Here is a 16699-nt window from a genome sequence, read left to right on the forward strand (position 1 = left end):
TCCATCTCATAATTATCAAAAACATCCACTCAAGTTACACACAAAGACACACATATACAAACACTCTCACATAAATATTTTCACAAAATAAAGATATTTGTAAATACAGACAAAACTGACTATAATCATAGTGCTTAGGGAAAAGTAAATTTTGTTGTCTACTATGGGATGATTAATAGTTAAATAAAAATTATATCAGAATAAATATAGCTTATATGAAAATAGTTATTATGAATAATGTTAATGAAGCCTTTTCTACATTAATTTATTCATTCTTCTTTGCCTAATATCCTGTAGGTTTATAGAGAATCTTCAGACCATAAAATTTTGATATGAGTACAATTACACATACATAATTTATCAGAGCTAGGTTTTTCTTTAAATTAAATTCTAAGTAATGGTCTTTAGAGCATATAAATTTGACTATAAATAAATTTTTTCCTTTTTACCAGAGTTTTATGTTGTGTAACAATTGCCATATATTATCATATATGTTATGATACATACATGCTGAGTTGTTTCTAATAAACTCATTACTTGATACAGAAATTGAACTCTAGAGGTAATAAGAAAAGTAGAGTCTTTGAGACATTTTCATTAAACTCATAAAAGTTGCTCCAAATAGGTGGAACCTAATCAATCACGCAAACAAGCAAGCAAAACATAACCAGAGACAATGAAATAAAGAACAAACTGACCGAAACCAGAGGGATGGGGGGAGTGTAATAATGGAGTAAAATAGGGGAAGGGTCATCAATGACCATACATGAAGGACACATGGAGAAAACCAAAGGGTAGGATTGAGGGTGGGGGAGGGGATTGGAGAGGGGGGCGGGAGCAGTGTGGGAAAGTGGAGACAACTGTAGTTGAACATCAATAAAAAAAGAAAGTGTTCATATTTTGAATAAGACATATTTGCTTAAAAATACAGTAATCATTTATCAGCAAAGTGACATATTATCACAGAAATATTCCTTAAAAGTTGCTCCATTATTTTACAAGAATATACTGAACTTTATTGTAGACAAGGCAGCACTGGAACTAAATGTTTACAACATTAAATTTCTGAAGTTTCTTAGAATCTACTGGTGCATACATAGGTTTGCTTTTTGGAGAACCCTTTTGATATGTAATGTACATGATATTCCTTAAACGATAAGTATATAGCCAGACAAATTTAAATAAATGCCCTTGTAACCACGACCAAAACAACAAACAGAACACCAAAACAGAATCACCAAATCCTTCTACTTGAGGATATCCTTTTTAAAAAAGATTTTATTGATTTGTTTTAGAGAGAAGGGAAAGGAGGGAGAAACAGAGGGAGAGAAACAAGCTGTGAGAGGGAAAGAGCAGTTGGTTGCCTCTTGTAGACGCCCCGACAGGAGACTGAACCTGCCACCCGTGTCTGTGCCCTGATTGGGTATCAAACTGGCAACCTTTCACTTTGCAGATGACACCCAACAAACTGAGCCACATCCGTCAGTGCACCAGAAATCCTCTAAAGTCTCTAGTCTATTCATGCAAAGGAATAACTACATTGTTGGTTATTATCACGTTAGATTAATTTTGAACTGAGCACAAGCAGACACATAAAACCTGTGCTGCTGTGGTCAGTTACACACTTGTTCACGTTGTTGCATTCAGTTGCAAAGATGGATCCCATTGGTGTACAGCATAGTTTTGTACAAGTATATTGTTACTTTTTGATCTACTTTAATGTGCATTGTAGCCAGTGGAGTTGTTTTCTCTTTTGTTAGTAGTACTAATATTAGTGTGAAAACTCCTGAAATACCTTTTAGTAGACATAAACACTCATTTATCTTGTATATAAAACCAGGAGTTGAAATGTGTGTGGGTGTGTATGTGAAATTTATATTTATTAAATATCATCATACAGTTTTCTATGAAGTCTGCCAATCCACCTGGCAGTAACACAGTGCCTTTGTGTGAGTCCCTTGTTGAACATCCTCACCAGTAACTAAGAGGATCTTTTCCTTTAATTGCACCCATTATTTGGAGTATTTGATATTCCTGACAGCTAACAAAGTTGAATGTTCACTTTTATAAAGTGTGTCTCATAGTGCAAATTCAGAATTGAAGGCCTGTTAAGGAGACCAGCTTGGTGGTAGTGGGACTCCTGCATCCCACACTCTCTGTCTGTCTGCCATCACTGCCACTTCCAGTTCAGGTCTGACTGGCCTACAGCTGTAATGCATTCCACTGGTATGAGTGTATCCCTGCCATCTCCCATTGTCTCAATCATGCCCAATGCGTATGAGCACTGAGAGACTCATGTTACTATAATCCAGGATGCAGTGACTTGAATAAAGAATTGAGATTATTCATTTTTAATCCCCTCATTTTACAGAGTGGAACCTGAGGTCCAAAGAGAAGAGTGTTTTGTTGAAGGTCACAGGTAGAGTGAGATGGGAGGGACACTGACTGAATATTGTTGTCATTGCCTCCGCAGTTCAGAGTGTGTTTCTGCAGAAGATTTCAAGCTCAGTTGAGTAGCTGCCACTTCATATGGAGCCACACACTTATCGATATCATTAGAATTATTTCAGTTTTGATTTAACAAATTTTGCTAGCTGGTTTTTTTTTTTTACCACACAGGGTTGTTTGCTTCGATTATTATATATGGACCCTTCATCTTTGGTAGTGCTTGTGTTTGGAAATATTAATCCCTGAGCGGAAATAAACAAGTATAGTTAAGGATGTGACATGTAACACTGATTGATTACACACATTACTGAAGGAGACTATGCTCAGGAGCCAGACATGGGAAGAGAAACCTACAGATGTTGGGACAACAGTGTGGTTGTCTTCTGGGGAAAGAACCCTACTGAAGTTAGTACTGTAAGTTGTAAGAAAGTATATCAAGTGTGTCTGGAAAGAGTCCAGCCATTGTTAATATAAGAGTTTGTGTCACATCAATGTAACCTGTCAGCCAAGGAGTTTGGACTGGAATGTACTTGACTGAACAATGACCACTTCCCTGCACTAGTCAGTGGGGCAGTAGATGTTCCTGAGTGAGCATGTGTGCTTGTGGCCATCACAGTCAAAGTGACTGAGCCAGTAGAGCAAAGAATCTGCATCAGATTTTATGTTAAGCTGATCATTCATCTGTGTAAAGTGTTGGGATGACTCTGAAGGCTGCAGCTATGGGCAACAGGTGATTGGCAGCTCCATTACAACAACGTGACTCCTCGTGCATCACGTCTCCTGCAGAGTTTTCTGACTAAACATCTGATCACCCAGGTGACTAAGACCCCCCCAGCCCTGATTTGGTGCCCTGCCACTTGTGGATTTTCCCAAAACTGAAATCTTTTGAAATGGAAGAGATTTCAGACCCTCAGAGAGATTCAGGAAAATATGACAGGGCAGATGAGGGCTATTGGGAGAACTGTGTGAGGGCCCAAGGTGACTGCTTTGAAGGAGACTGAGCTGCTTTGTCCTTGTTATGGTCCAATGATTCTTATCCCTTGTGTCTTCAATGTGACTTCAAATGAAATTTTGTGCATTGGCCCTTGAAGAGGTCTTCTGTGTCTACAGCCAGTTTTCCCTGATAGACAGAAACCCTCCTGATTTTCACAGCTGGATGTTATCTGGATTTCTTCCTGGCTTTGGTACTGTAGTCTGGGGAGCCCAGCTTGGGGTTTAGGCACCACACTTCTCAGGAGGAGTCCCCCGCTGCTGAAATATAGCTCCAGAGCTTCAGCTGCCACCCGTGGGAGCTCAGCCAGCCCTCTTGCACCTCTCTGCACTCCCTACCAGTCTTGTTGTGGTGAATTGTTTTCTTCTGTCTGTCTGTGGTCATAAGTCTTTTCTCCAGCTAGTGTTCAGTTGGCTATTCAGGATAATTTCTCTACAATTTAGTTGTAATTCCAGGTTGGTCGCGGGAGGAGGTCCCTGTAGCTTGCATTTACTCCTGTGCTATCTCGGGTCTAGTATATGGAATTTTACAGTATAAAAATGTATTTATTTGAAATTATTTTTGAGCATATATACCTTGTGAAATTTATATGTACACTCAGTGATAAACATAGACTTGTAGAAGCTGTGCCCTACATTGACATTAGTCAGTCAGGAGAAGCACACACCTACAATGGATCAGTGAAGAGGCCCCATTTGATGGCTCCTGCCAGTGGGCATGCATGAGGAAAATGCAGCCTCAGCACTGGCTGGGAGTCTGTTCTCTTCCTCATACAGTCATAAGTGTGGGAAGAAGCACAGAGCAGCATGGGGCCTTTTTCTGTCTTTTATTTTGACTTTATCCAAGTTAAAACTCAGTGTGTGTGCCTCCATCATCTGCTTTGTAAGACAGACCTCAAAAAAGATTGTTCTCTTGACTGGTTATCACAATGGTTAAATGAGTTCACATGGCATATTATTATTATTATTATTACTATTAAAGATTTTATTTATTTATTATTAGAGAGAGGTGAAGGGAGGGAGAAACAGAGGGAGAGAAACATCAATGTGTGGTTGCTTCTCAAGTGCCCCGTACCAGAGACCTGGTAGGTAACCCAGAGACCCACAACCCAGGCATGTGCCCTGACTGGGAATCAAACTGGCGACCCTTTGGTTCGTAGGCCAGCACTCAATCCACTGGACCATACTAGCCAGCGCCATATGGCATATTATTTAGAATAGGTTTTAACATATCCCAAGTGCCCAAGAACTGATAACTGTTATTTGCAGACCGGTAGTTTATCTCCTTCCTTATTTTTGAAGGGATTCTATTGTAGCTTTAGTCACTGTACTTGCTGGAATTTAGGAGATTTTGTAATATTATAATAAAAGGGGAATTAATAAAGATATTCATGCCATTTTATTGTGGCAGTGTGATCCGTGTTCCACACATATGACACTAGGATGGAGTGCCACACAGCACCATGAAGTCTGGGTGAAGACATGTTTGCTCTGAGACAACTGTTTCACACATTAAGGCATTAAAATATTCCTGATGCTATTCCATAAAGATTAATTATGTGTCCTACTCCACGTGTAGTATTGGTTTAATTTTAACTTGTTTTTGTAGTTTTGCAAATTAACAGTGATTTGGAACTTAAGGGACCCTTTCCCTGGGGGTTAAAATCACAGTTTAAGTCCCTGACTGTGTACCATACTCATCTTAACATCTTCAGTACAGCAGAGGAAGTGTCTGTCACTCAGGTTTGTGAGCTAAAACTAGACCATGGTTATTTAAAAATTAAAATGGATATATTCCCCACAATGTAAAGATATAGGTAACTCATCTGTCTTTAATTAGAGAATCATTTTACAGACCATATTCCTGTGCACTTAGTATTTGAAATGTTTTTGTCTTTTTGTGCTGGAATTAGACAATTTCTTGTGGAACACCGAGTGTTGATGTGTATGAAGGAATGCAGACAACAGTACTTGAACAACAGTGAAAAGAAGAATATTTAAAAATATTGATCAATACAACCTGAAAAAAAAATGCAGAATAAATAAATTGCAGTGTTGCTTTCTTGTCTCTCTCTCTATTTTTCTCTCTCTCTCTCCCTTCTTCCCTCCCCAGCCCTCTCTCATTTACATTGTACATTTCTCCACATCAACCGCTGTGGTGGAATCTAGGTTGTATTCCCATAAAGGAGCTCCCTAACTTTCACCTTAATTCTGAGGGTTGAGTTCATGTGCCCCTGAGCTGGTCTTGGGGAATCAGGACGTGTAGACTAACTCTGCTCAGTGCATGAAGTGAGTCCTTTAGATTAGTTTTGGATTTACCATAAACTAGTTTCTTGTTATCAGCCTAGAACATTAGGAAGGAGTGTTTCCACGTTCATTTTTTTTTGTTTTAACTTTGATGTGGGCATATAATTCAGGGTTTTTTTGGACGGGGTCAAGTAATGAGAAAAAACATGACTTTAGCTTATTAATTTGTTGTCACTTCTTTAAAATTAGTTCATGTTACAGAGAAAATACCAAGTTCTGTTTTCAGTCCAGAATCTCTTCACTCATTTTTCGTTGCATAATATGTGAGTAGCACCATGGGTGCGCCCTGCTAGGAAGGAGGGCAGAGAATGAATGTGTCACCTTCCACACGATTTTTCTTTAAGGACAGGTCTGAATGCTATTGCACATGGGACTTATAGGGTATCCAGTGTAACCACTTCCTCCAACCTACAGCTAGAGGGAACTTGGGAAAGTTTTCACTTACCTCTTTCTCAGTGTGAGGAACGAACGGATTGATCTTCATCTAGGGTTGTAGCCACATCAAAGTGATAACATATATTTTTACCACATATATTCATATGTCAATATAAACATTTTATTTAAATCTACATATATATAGCAACTGTACTAGATATTTTTAAAAAACAACCATCTCTACATTATTGAATATGAAGTTATCATTTTCCAATGATAACTTCAAAGTTATTGAAATAATATGAAAACTTTCTGTTTTGGATAAGGTATACCATAGTTTAACATTGCTCTGTTAATGACAATTAATTTTTTCATTGTTTATATTATAAATAATGCTGTAATGTAGCTTTGAATATACTTTTTCACCATTTGTGATATAATTAAGCATCTCTTATAATAGCTTACAAATATAAAATCTCTCATAAATATACCAGGTAGCTTTTGTTGTTGTCAGGGTTAGGACTTTGAATATATGTTGTCTAGTAGCCTTGTAGAAAAATTTATACCAGAGTTATCCCTTTCTGAGTCACTATTGATATTGATCACTATTATTGTAATTAATTAGGTGACTTTGTTGATTTGACAAGTAAAGATGTTGATGCATTTCAGTATATATTTTAAATCTTTTTTTCATTCTGAATAATTCCAAATTTAGAGTACTCAGAGCCCCCGTTCTCAGAGATTTGTCACACTCCCCAACAAGAGAACTGCACAGGACCTCGCCTGCTGAAAGTTTATGCTAATGATAGACAGACCTAAGAAATTAAGGTACATAGGATCACAGTATCTGTTGTCTTGAAAGGAATTTGTTACATTTTTCAGGGAGCAGGAGTTGATCTCTTGTGGCTTCAAAGCATATCATTGGATCTATTTAAGACTCCATCAAAATGTCTAAGTTAATTCATCAGCTCGGTTTATTGTGGTTATCTTACACATTTCTGTTGATACTTTGAATTTGGTCAGGGGAATGTGGTGTCAGACTGAGCATTTAGAATTACTTGACAATTGTTTTTCAAATACATTGTGTTTGACATGAATGTGATATTTTTTGTTAATGTAAATGTGTGTTTTCTCTCTTGTTCCCATTTCAGAAGACACACAAGTTACCGTCTGGTTTTCTAAACCTTACACATGGTGGACCCTGGGGAGGGGAACTGCACTGCTGTGACGGAGTTCATTCTCCTCGGGTTATCAGATGTTCCTGAGCTGAGAGTCTTTCTCTCCCTGCTGTTCCTCCTGATCTACGGAATCACATTTTTGGCCAACCTGGGCATGATCGCACTGATTCAGGTCAGCTTTCGACTTCACACTCCCATGTACTTTTTCCTCAGCCACCTGTCCTTGGTGGATTTCTGTCACTCCACGGCCATTGTGCCACAGATGCTGTTCAATATGTTTAAAAAAGATAAAACCATCTCCTTCCTGGGATGCATGATACAATTCTACTTGTTTTGCACATTTGTAATTACTGATGTCTTCCTGCTGGCCGTGATGGCCTATGACCGCTTTGTGGCCATCTGTAGCCCACTGCTGTACATGGTCACCATGTCCCAGAAACTCCAAATGGTGCTGGTTTCTAGCTGCTACCTCGGTGGGACTGTGTGTTCTCTGATCCACTTGTGTTTAGCTCTTGAGATCCCAACCTACAGATCAAATGTGATTAACCACTTCTTTTGTGATCTGCCCCCTCTCTTATCTCTTGCTTGTTCTGATGTCACTGTGAATGAACTGTTGGTATACATTGTGTCTACTTTCAACGAGATCATCACCATTGTGATCATCCTCACCTCCTACTTGTTTATTCTCATCACCATCCTGAGGATGCGCTCTGCAGAGGGAAGGCGCAAAGCTTTCTCCACCTGTGCCTCCCACCTCACAGCCATTGCGGTCTTACAGGGAACAATCCTGTTCACCTACTGCCAGCCCAGTTCTGGCAACAGTGAGGATGCTGACAAGGTGGCTTCGGTGTTTTACACTGTAGTGATCCCCATGCTGAACCCCCTGATCTACAGCTTGAGGAACAAGGACGTGAAGGAAGCTCTCAAGAAAGTGCTGGGATCCAAATTACTTTTTGAGAAGCTCTTTTCTTAACCAGATTTAGGGTTTTTTCAGAGATCTTTAAAGGGGCTTGTTGGAGGGAATGTTAAAGAAAAGTAAAATGGGGAAGGATTTACATGCAGGAAATCTATGTATGCTTTCTCCCCCCATGTTTCTGTCTTTAAAAGCCATATCATTTGAAAATCTTTTTGTACCTTTATTTATTTATTTCCCTATATCCATTTCCTTTATTTAAATATAATTGGGGTGACATTGGTTAATAGAATTATATATGCTTCAAGGGTACCATTCTATGATACATCATCTATGTACGTGCCGGTCACCCCAAAACAAACCTTCTTTTGTCACCATATATTTGACCCCCTTCACCCTTTACTACCCCTCCCATCCCCATCTCCATTGGTAACCACCATACTGTGTCAACGGATTTTCATTTGTTTTTCTCGTTTGTTCACTTGTAGCTTTTAGTTTAAAGCCTTATCCTATCCTTTTTATTGGCCTGTTCAGAAGCATCTGCTGCCTTTGCTGCTGTTCTCCAGCCTCTAGTTGCTGTGATTGGGTGTTTGGAGTGTGTTGTTAGACTCAGTTTTTGTTTGGAGACATTATCAGTACATTTCTAACGAAGCATGCACATAGACACACGTCTTCACCATTTTTAATGCATGCAACTATTTTTATGAAACTGACTTCATCTTTTCACAGGGCATGAGTAACATTTGTCACATATTCTATGATTTTTTTCATAAAAATTTGGAGTGAATTTCCTACATGTTTTTGTGTATTGGGGATAATCCTTCTTAGTTAGTAATGGTTATTTTCTTTTTTATTACCCTTTCTATTGCAAGGTTATAATTTTATAACTTTCCAGACTGTCAGCTGTCAGAGAGGAGGGGGAGAGGGGAAAGGGTTGACTTAATCAAAGAAGGAGAAGGGGTTTGTCAAAGAACACGTATCCCTGACACAGAGATGCAGACGAGAGTGTGGTGATAACCGGAGGGGGGGCGGGCGTGGGGCTGAGAGAGTAGGCAGAAGGGGGGAAATGGGTACATCTGCAACAGTGTCAACAATAGAAACAAAGTTAAAGATGCCTCTTCTGCAAAATATATAATAATACTCTAATTTTATAATAAAATTTTCATAAAAATTAAATCTGTATCTTAAGTTCTTAGCACAATATATCACATAACTAATTAATAAATTATTTGCTGTTGTTACTTTTTACTTTTACTTTTTGTTCTCTATTTTACTTTAATTCTGGATTAAACAAGTAGGTTATGCATCTGATACCATACTCTTTTTAAAGTTTCTATGTCCATGTTAATTTTTTTATTTACTCTGCCTGAAAGTATTTTAACCATTTACTATATTTTCTAAATTGGTTATAATCTGAACTTATTGTATTGGTTTCCTAAGGTTTATAAACAAAATGACTGCAAATTTGGTGGATTAAATCACTAGGCCTTTATTCTTTTGTAGTTCAGGAGTTCATAAATCTGAACCCAATATCATCGGGCCACAACCAGGGCAGCAGGAGGACTACAAAGCTCTCTCTCATGGGGGCGGGGTCATCCTAGGGGGTCATCCTTTATCTCTTTCAGCTTCTGGCAGCTGCAGCCATCCTTGACTTGTCATGTCATTCTTGCCTTCAAGGTTAGCATCTTCAAACCTGTCTCTGTTCCAGTTTTCTATATCTTCTCATGCATTTATATGTGTGTGGATGAAAAAAAATGTCTGCCTCTCTATTCTAAGGGCACCTGTAATGAATGGCGTTCAGGTAGCACCCTGATGACCCAGTATAATCTCCTCATTGCAACATCCTTAATCTAACTATGTCTCCCCACAACCTTTTCCCAAATCAGGTGGGCCTTATGGCTTCCAGGGATTAGAAAAGCTGCACACACCCATCTGTTTACGTTTAAATCATAATTTACCTTTCCTATGTTTCTACAATGTTATCACTTCATTTATAAATCACTTTAATATATCATTTGGTATTTGTGATTGTGAATATATTTATTAAGATCACACTTAAATTCAACACTAGTCCTCATTACTTTAATGGAGAACAGTTGACTTCAAATTAAATACCAGGGAGCTGGTTCAGATCTTGATGAGTGATTTTGAGGAAGAGGCTTAAATTTACTAAATTTCAGGTCTTACAACTATGAACTGGGGATAAACTGCCAGGCTGAAAGAGTTATCATTGAATTTAAATATAACAAAACTTTAAGGACCTGGCCCATAAAATGCACTCATTTTAAGTGTTTCTTTAAAAGAAATTTTTGAGAGCAAAGGTCATTTAAAAATATTCCAGTACCACTGACAAAGACAACTACTCAGTGTTTTTTAAATAAGTGAATATGCAAGAAGTAAAAGAATGGAGTTATTTCTGCTTATGATAAAAATATGCCATGGCTCTGCATTGGCTTTTAAATGATTTCAATGGAGTGAGATTTCCCACATCACCCATGAGAATTTGCATTTTAAGATGAAAGAAAAAAGATTTTTACCTTTGGTCTTCTAATTAGAACAGGGTTTTCCAACCTTAGCACTAGTGATATTTTGGGCCAGACAATTCTGTTCTGTGGGGGTCTTCCCTGTGCATTTTCAGGTGTTTGAGTACCCCTAGCCCCTACCTATTAGATAATAGAACCACCCTTCCCCACATTTATGATGAGCAAAAATGTCTCCAGACATTGTCAAATCTCCCCTAGAGAGCAAACCCTGAGCTGGAAGTCACTGAACTGGAGTGCGACAGTATACTAGAGCTCTAGCCTCTCAGAGAACCTTGAATATCAAACTTCCCTGTATTTACAGCTACCCAGGCACTCACATTTTAGCCAGCTACTAATTTGATCTCTCTCCAGAATCTGTGATGTCTCCTTTCAGAGATCTTTGATTTTAGAGCTTGAGGGACACAGAGTTCCTCTTACTTTATTTGGTAGAGATGGATGACTATCGGTGTCCATATCCTTCTGAGATGTAGGCAAATGTTTTGTATGTAAAAGTTGATTGTTTCATTTTATTAGCAAAAGGATGTCACTATATTCAACTTCACAAAAACTAAAATGCCACATTTCTATTTTCTCCCCAGTGTTGCCTCATAAGTAACAATCACAGTTGTGTGGGAATAACTGAGGAACCCTGAGCAATCCACAGATATGTCTGCAAAGCAAGCGCATAATAATTTCTTTTGTACTTCTTCAACTGGTTTTATTTCACACATGTAGTCTGGTCACTCCCTAACTTGCAGACTACAGGGCTTCACAGGCACTTTTCATCCCTTTACTGATTGCATCTCAAACTCCTGGTAGGCCCTCAGCCTCTCCTGTCCTTGGTGACTCTTTGTTTTGGCACCAGTGGGATCTGGTGAAGTGTTCATGGCCAGTCACCAAAGATCCAGGGATGGGTTTCTGAGTGGTGACTAGGGACTAGTGATTTAAGCAGGGGATTTTGGTGGAATTATTGGGGAAAAAAGAGTTTCTTTCCACTGAGATTAATGTTCTGGGTAGATAGAAGCTCAAAACTGCTCATATCTCTTTCCATATATAATATGTATATATTTTTCTTTTCCCCCCAGTTTTCTCTGTCTTCCTTCATTAGGCAGCACGTTCTCTCTAAATTTCATTTTCAACTCTCCAGTCTTGTAATGAATTTTTCAATCTCCATGTAATTGCTTATGTTGTTTCTAATGTCTTTCACTCACTATTGGGTACTTGCCAAAATTCTTAATATTCAGTTGAAAGAAAGTATCCTCCTTTTCTCTGTAGAATATGTTGGCACAACACATTTACAGAGTAAATGTATGTATGTACATATGTATGTGTTTATTTTTCATTATTGTTGTTTAAGTACAGTCTCGGGTCTATTCTCGCCTTGGATGGCCAGAACTGCACTTCAACATGATGCACATATAACACGTATCAGAGTCACTGACTTTGTTTACAATTGGTTTTCAATCTGCCTTTTGACTTTCAAGATCTCTCAGTCTCAACAACCTGATATATATATTTTTGCTTCCTTCCCATTTATTTCAACAACCTATCATATATTCTGTTGTTTCATAAATTGCTTTATACTGGGTAAATCAAATTAGATAGTGATTATCATAACCCTATTATCTATATAATAATTTACTGTTTGAGAGCCAGAATATATAAATATTTTGAGACATTGTTAAGATGTACAAAAACACACTGCATCTTTTCATTTTTGTCTAATCAACTCCTCAGCAGATAGGGGTGTCCAACTTTTTGGCGCCTCTGGGCCACACTGGAAGAAGAAGAGTTGTCTTGGGCCACACAATAAATACACAAACACTTAGGAAAACTGATGAGCATAAAAAAAGGCTTTAAGTACATTTATATTTTTGTGCTGGGCCACATTCATAGCCATCCTGGGCTGCATGTAGCATGTGGACCCCAGGGTGGACAGGTTTGCTCACATAAATTTTTCCATGGGTTTCAGATATCAGAGTGTGTGTTCCTTAGATATGATGTGAGATCCGAAAACTAATCTCGAGGCCTCAAAGCAAAATATAAGAGGACTTGCAATGTGCTGGTGGACCACAGACTTCCTAGGGAGGCACAACTTTCTTCTAGGACCATAGGCCTACCCAAGTAGATTATAAATATTTGGCAATGGTGTATTATTTGATCTTTAAGTCTCAAAATCAGTTGTTCCAGTAAAAAGTGAACTGATACCTCAGTGTAGTAAGGTGAGGGAGAAAGATAATGATCTGGAAAAGGCTCTTACCTTAATCCCAGTACCTCAGAGCTTGATAGGATTTTAAGTGCTTATCTTCTTATGGTCACTTATTTCACGCACAGGAAACTGGTGTTTTGAGAATAAAGGCCTAGAATAACACAGGTTGTAAATGCCCAAGGTATTTACAACAACAACAACACAACAAATCCTGAAGAAGAAAAAAAATGTGTGTTTAACATGTGATAATCTTAAAACAATTCTCAGCATTATTGAAGGGGATTTTAAGAGAAATGGAGACATCAAACTATCACATGGAATAGAGAAATAAAGTTCATTACACACAGAAAAATCATAGGTTGAACATCTAGGATGTAGTTTGAGATGTGGAGAAAAAAAGAATTTGACATTGTCAGGACAAAAATCCTATTTCACTCAGTCAGCTGAAGTGAGAAGCTGGCAACCAGGGTCAATGCCTGTGAGGAAACATTCCAATGAAATGAAGGAAAATAAATGAAAGTAGGCACAGGGGCACGTTTTTGAAGACAAAATTCACTTAAATATTCATACGTTCTGACAGTTTATGAAAGAAAGATGATTAGTAATAGTAAGGGCAAAGAAGAATAGTAATAATAACATCTTAATTGATGCAAATAGAATTCACTGGTGCACAGTTGAAGAGATTAACTTTAGAGAGGAGGGACACATTTTCCCCAGAAAAGGAAAGGAGGGAGGGAGGGAATCACTGATGAATTCAAATGCTTCTCCAATAACAAGAGGAGAGAGTAGAGGATATTTGTATTTGCTGTTCTATATTTTTCTCCACAAAATAGAAATCATTTTCTGGCAGCAAGCAGAAGGTAGTGAAATGAGACCTAAAAAGAAACATTAAGGTTTGCAATAGCTATTAAATGAGGGAAACAGCTGTATGTAATATAAAATGTTAAAGAACAATATATTAAAAAATATAATATAAATAATATAGACATATCCATATATTTATCTTAATATTGTGAATGTTATGTAAGTATAAAATGAACATGTATCAAAGATTTTACTTAATTGATTCATTAATTAAGCTGTTATTGGCATAAAGGAAAATTCAAAGAATTATAGGTCAGGAATTCACATATCAACATACAAATAGATACCAATTGGTTTTTTTCGCAGGGGGAGAGGGAAGTCAATTGTCTACACTGGACAAAATGTACGTGTTTACAGTCAAGTATCACTTGGATTGTATCAGGTATCCACCACTGACAGATCTGTAAGTTAGAGCAAGGACAGGAAAGGCAGAGATAACCCAGAGAGGTAGAGCGGAGAGACTCTTCAACACCTTTTACAGTTTTGCACTGCAGAGGGCACGGACACATTTCTGGATATCATTATCCCATTGTCTGGATTGAATGTTATAGAACTGTAAGCACGGGGATTTCTCTAGCTGTGTTCCACAGCTTGGATTCCAGATAAAATAGATGTCTGGATGGACTCAGAATTGCTGTGTTGCCAACTTAATTTTATTATTATTATTCTTGCTACTTTATTTTACTGTTCATATTATTACAGTTGGTCTGAATTTTCCCCCCTGTGTCCCCTTCAACACACCCCTGCCCCCTCCTTCAGGCAACCCCACACCATCATCCACCTCCACAGGTCATGTATGTGTGTTTTTTGGTCAATCCCTCCACCTTCTTTCATCCAGTACCCACCTCCCCCCTCCCCTCTGACAGCTGTCAGTCTTTCCCTGTTTCTATGCCTCTGATTTTATCCTGCTCATTAGTTTATTTTGTTCATTAGATTCCACATATTAGTGAGGTCATAATATTTGACTTTCTCTGATTGGCTGATTTCACTTAGTGTTAAGAGTCTTCAGTTCCATCCATGCTGTTGTAAAAGGTAAGAATTCCTTGCTTTTTAACTCCTGCATAGTAATTCCATTTTGTAAATATACCACAGCTTTTTCATCCACTCATCAACTAATGGACACTTAGGCTGTCTCCAGCACTTGGCTATTGTAAATAATGCTGCTATGAATATAGGGTGCATACGTTCTTTTGAATTGTTGTTTCAGGATTCTTAGGATATTTTCCCACAAGTGGAATTACTGGGTCAAAAGGATGTTCCATTTACAATTTTTGGAGGACATTCCATACTGTTTTCCACAGTGGCTGCACCAGTCTGCATTCCCACCAACAGTGCACTAGGGTTCCCTTTTCTCCACAACCTCATCTGCACTTGTTTTTGGATTTATTAACGATGGCCATTCTGACAGAAGTGAGGTGATATCTTTAGAGCAGAGAAGTCACAAGATGCTGAGGTTACGGAGGCTGGAAAGGAAAATTTAACATATAATTTTTTGAGAAAGGTACTCTTGTTCTTTTATTGTAGATGGGGAAACTGAAACTCAGTGATTGATTGGCCTGCCCAAGGTCTCACAACCACTAAGTGACAGAGCTGGGAATCAGCCACTTTTATAACTAATTCAGAATCTTCTAATTTATCAGTGGGTTTCAAACAACTCTATGGGGCTTCTTTGTTCCTCAGAGGTGAAGCCAGGTCTCAAGATGAGAAATACAGAACTACTTTCCCTCCACCTACACAATGTTTCTCCTTGAACAACAATGCTTTACCTGTTGTGGAAATAAAAAAAATACTAATAGGAATGGAGGCTATTTATTCAGAGTATTCTATGTAGTAATGTGATTAGTGAATATTACTTAACATTGGTGGAAGATGAGAGAGTTAAAAAAGTAAAGAATGAAGCTTGGGTTTAGAGTTCAACAACTGGTTTGATGGTTGTGCCATTTAATGTGGAAAATAGTAGCCTTAATTTTATTAACCAATGTGTCACACCAGTAAATTTAATGAAAAAGAAGTAGAAGTAATCTAAGTAATTATTTCTAAGTAATCTATCACTTAGAAATAATTAAAAGTCTATGCATCATTCTACTTTAACTAGATATGCCTAGAAGTAATCAGGATGCCCAAGTAGATTTAGAATGACTCTTCTGTTTATTTTGACCATTTTATTTTTTCAATAATGTTGAGGTTACCATTCACATCGCTATTGTTACTCTGTGACACCCTCAGCAGTCCAAAAGCACTGCTGAGAATGGAGTTGGAGAATGGTACTGTGGTGACTTAGTTCTTTCTCTTGGGATTTAGTGACTATTCCGAACTCCAGAACATTCTTTTTGCTAGTTTGTCCACCTACTCTGCTATCCTGTTGGGGAACTTTGGGGTGATTTTGTTTATCAAGACCAGTTCCCACTTGTACACCCCTATGTACTTTTTCCTGTACACATTTTCCTTCATAAATGCATGCTACTCTCTGTCATTACCTCCGAATTACTTCTGGACTTGGTTTCCAATAAGAAGACCATTTCTTACAATGGCTGTGCTACACAGTTATATTTTTTCTTGCTCTTTGGTTGACACAGAATCTTGCCTCTTTGCTGCCACAACTTGTGATTGATGTACAAAGCAATCTGCAACCCACTGCTCTGTGTTGCTATTATGTCTAAGAGGCTTTCTTTCATATATGTATGGCATTATGTGAAGTGAAATAAGCCAGGCAGTGAAAGAAAAATACCATATGATCTCACCTATAAGTGGACCCTAATCAACAAAATAAACAAGCAAGTAAAATAAAACCAGAGACATTGAAATAAAGAGCAAACTGATGGTAAACAGAGGGAGGGGGGATAATGTGGAAAAGAAGGGGAAGGTTCATCCAGGAACATGTATAAAGGACCCA

At 38.1% G+C, this 16699-nt stretch overlaps 1 protein-coding gene across 1 annotated transcript; it reads left to right on the plus strand.

Moving 5' to 3' along the window:
* The first annotated feature begins 7311 nt into the window (after positions 1 to 7311).
* On the plus strand, positions 7312 to 8368 carry LOC128780832 (olfactory receptor 5L1). The gene has a single exon (XM_053923854.1). The coding sequence runs from the start codon at positions 7312 to 7314 to the stop codon at positions 8269 to 8271; it is 960 nt and encodes a 319-aa protein (XP_053779829.1). The 3' UTR covers positions 8272 to 8368.
* The last annotated feature ends 8331 nt before the right edge of the window (positions 8369 to 16699 follow it).

Source organism: Desmodus rotundus, chromosome 5, assembly GCF_022682495.2.
Source record: "Desmodus rotundus isolate HL8 chromosome 5, HLdesRot8A.1, whole genome shotgun sequence".
Classification (NCBI taxonomy): Eukaryota; Metazoa; Chordata; class Mammalia; order Chiroptera; family Phyllostomidae; genus Desmodus; species Desmodus rotundus.

What these genes read in the sequence shown, in the direction of transcription:
- LOC128780832 (XM_053923854.1), top strand. Translation starts at nt 7,312, where the DNA reads ATGGTGGACCCTGGGGAGGGGAACTGCACTGCTGTGACGGAGTTCATT.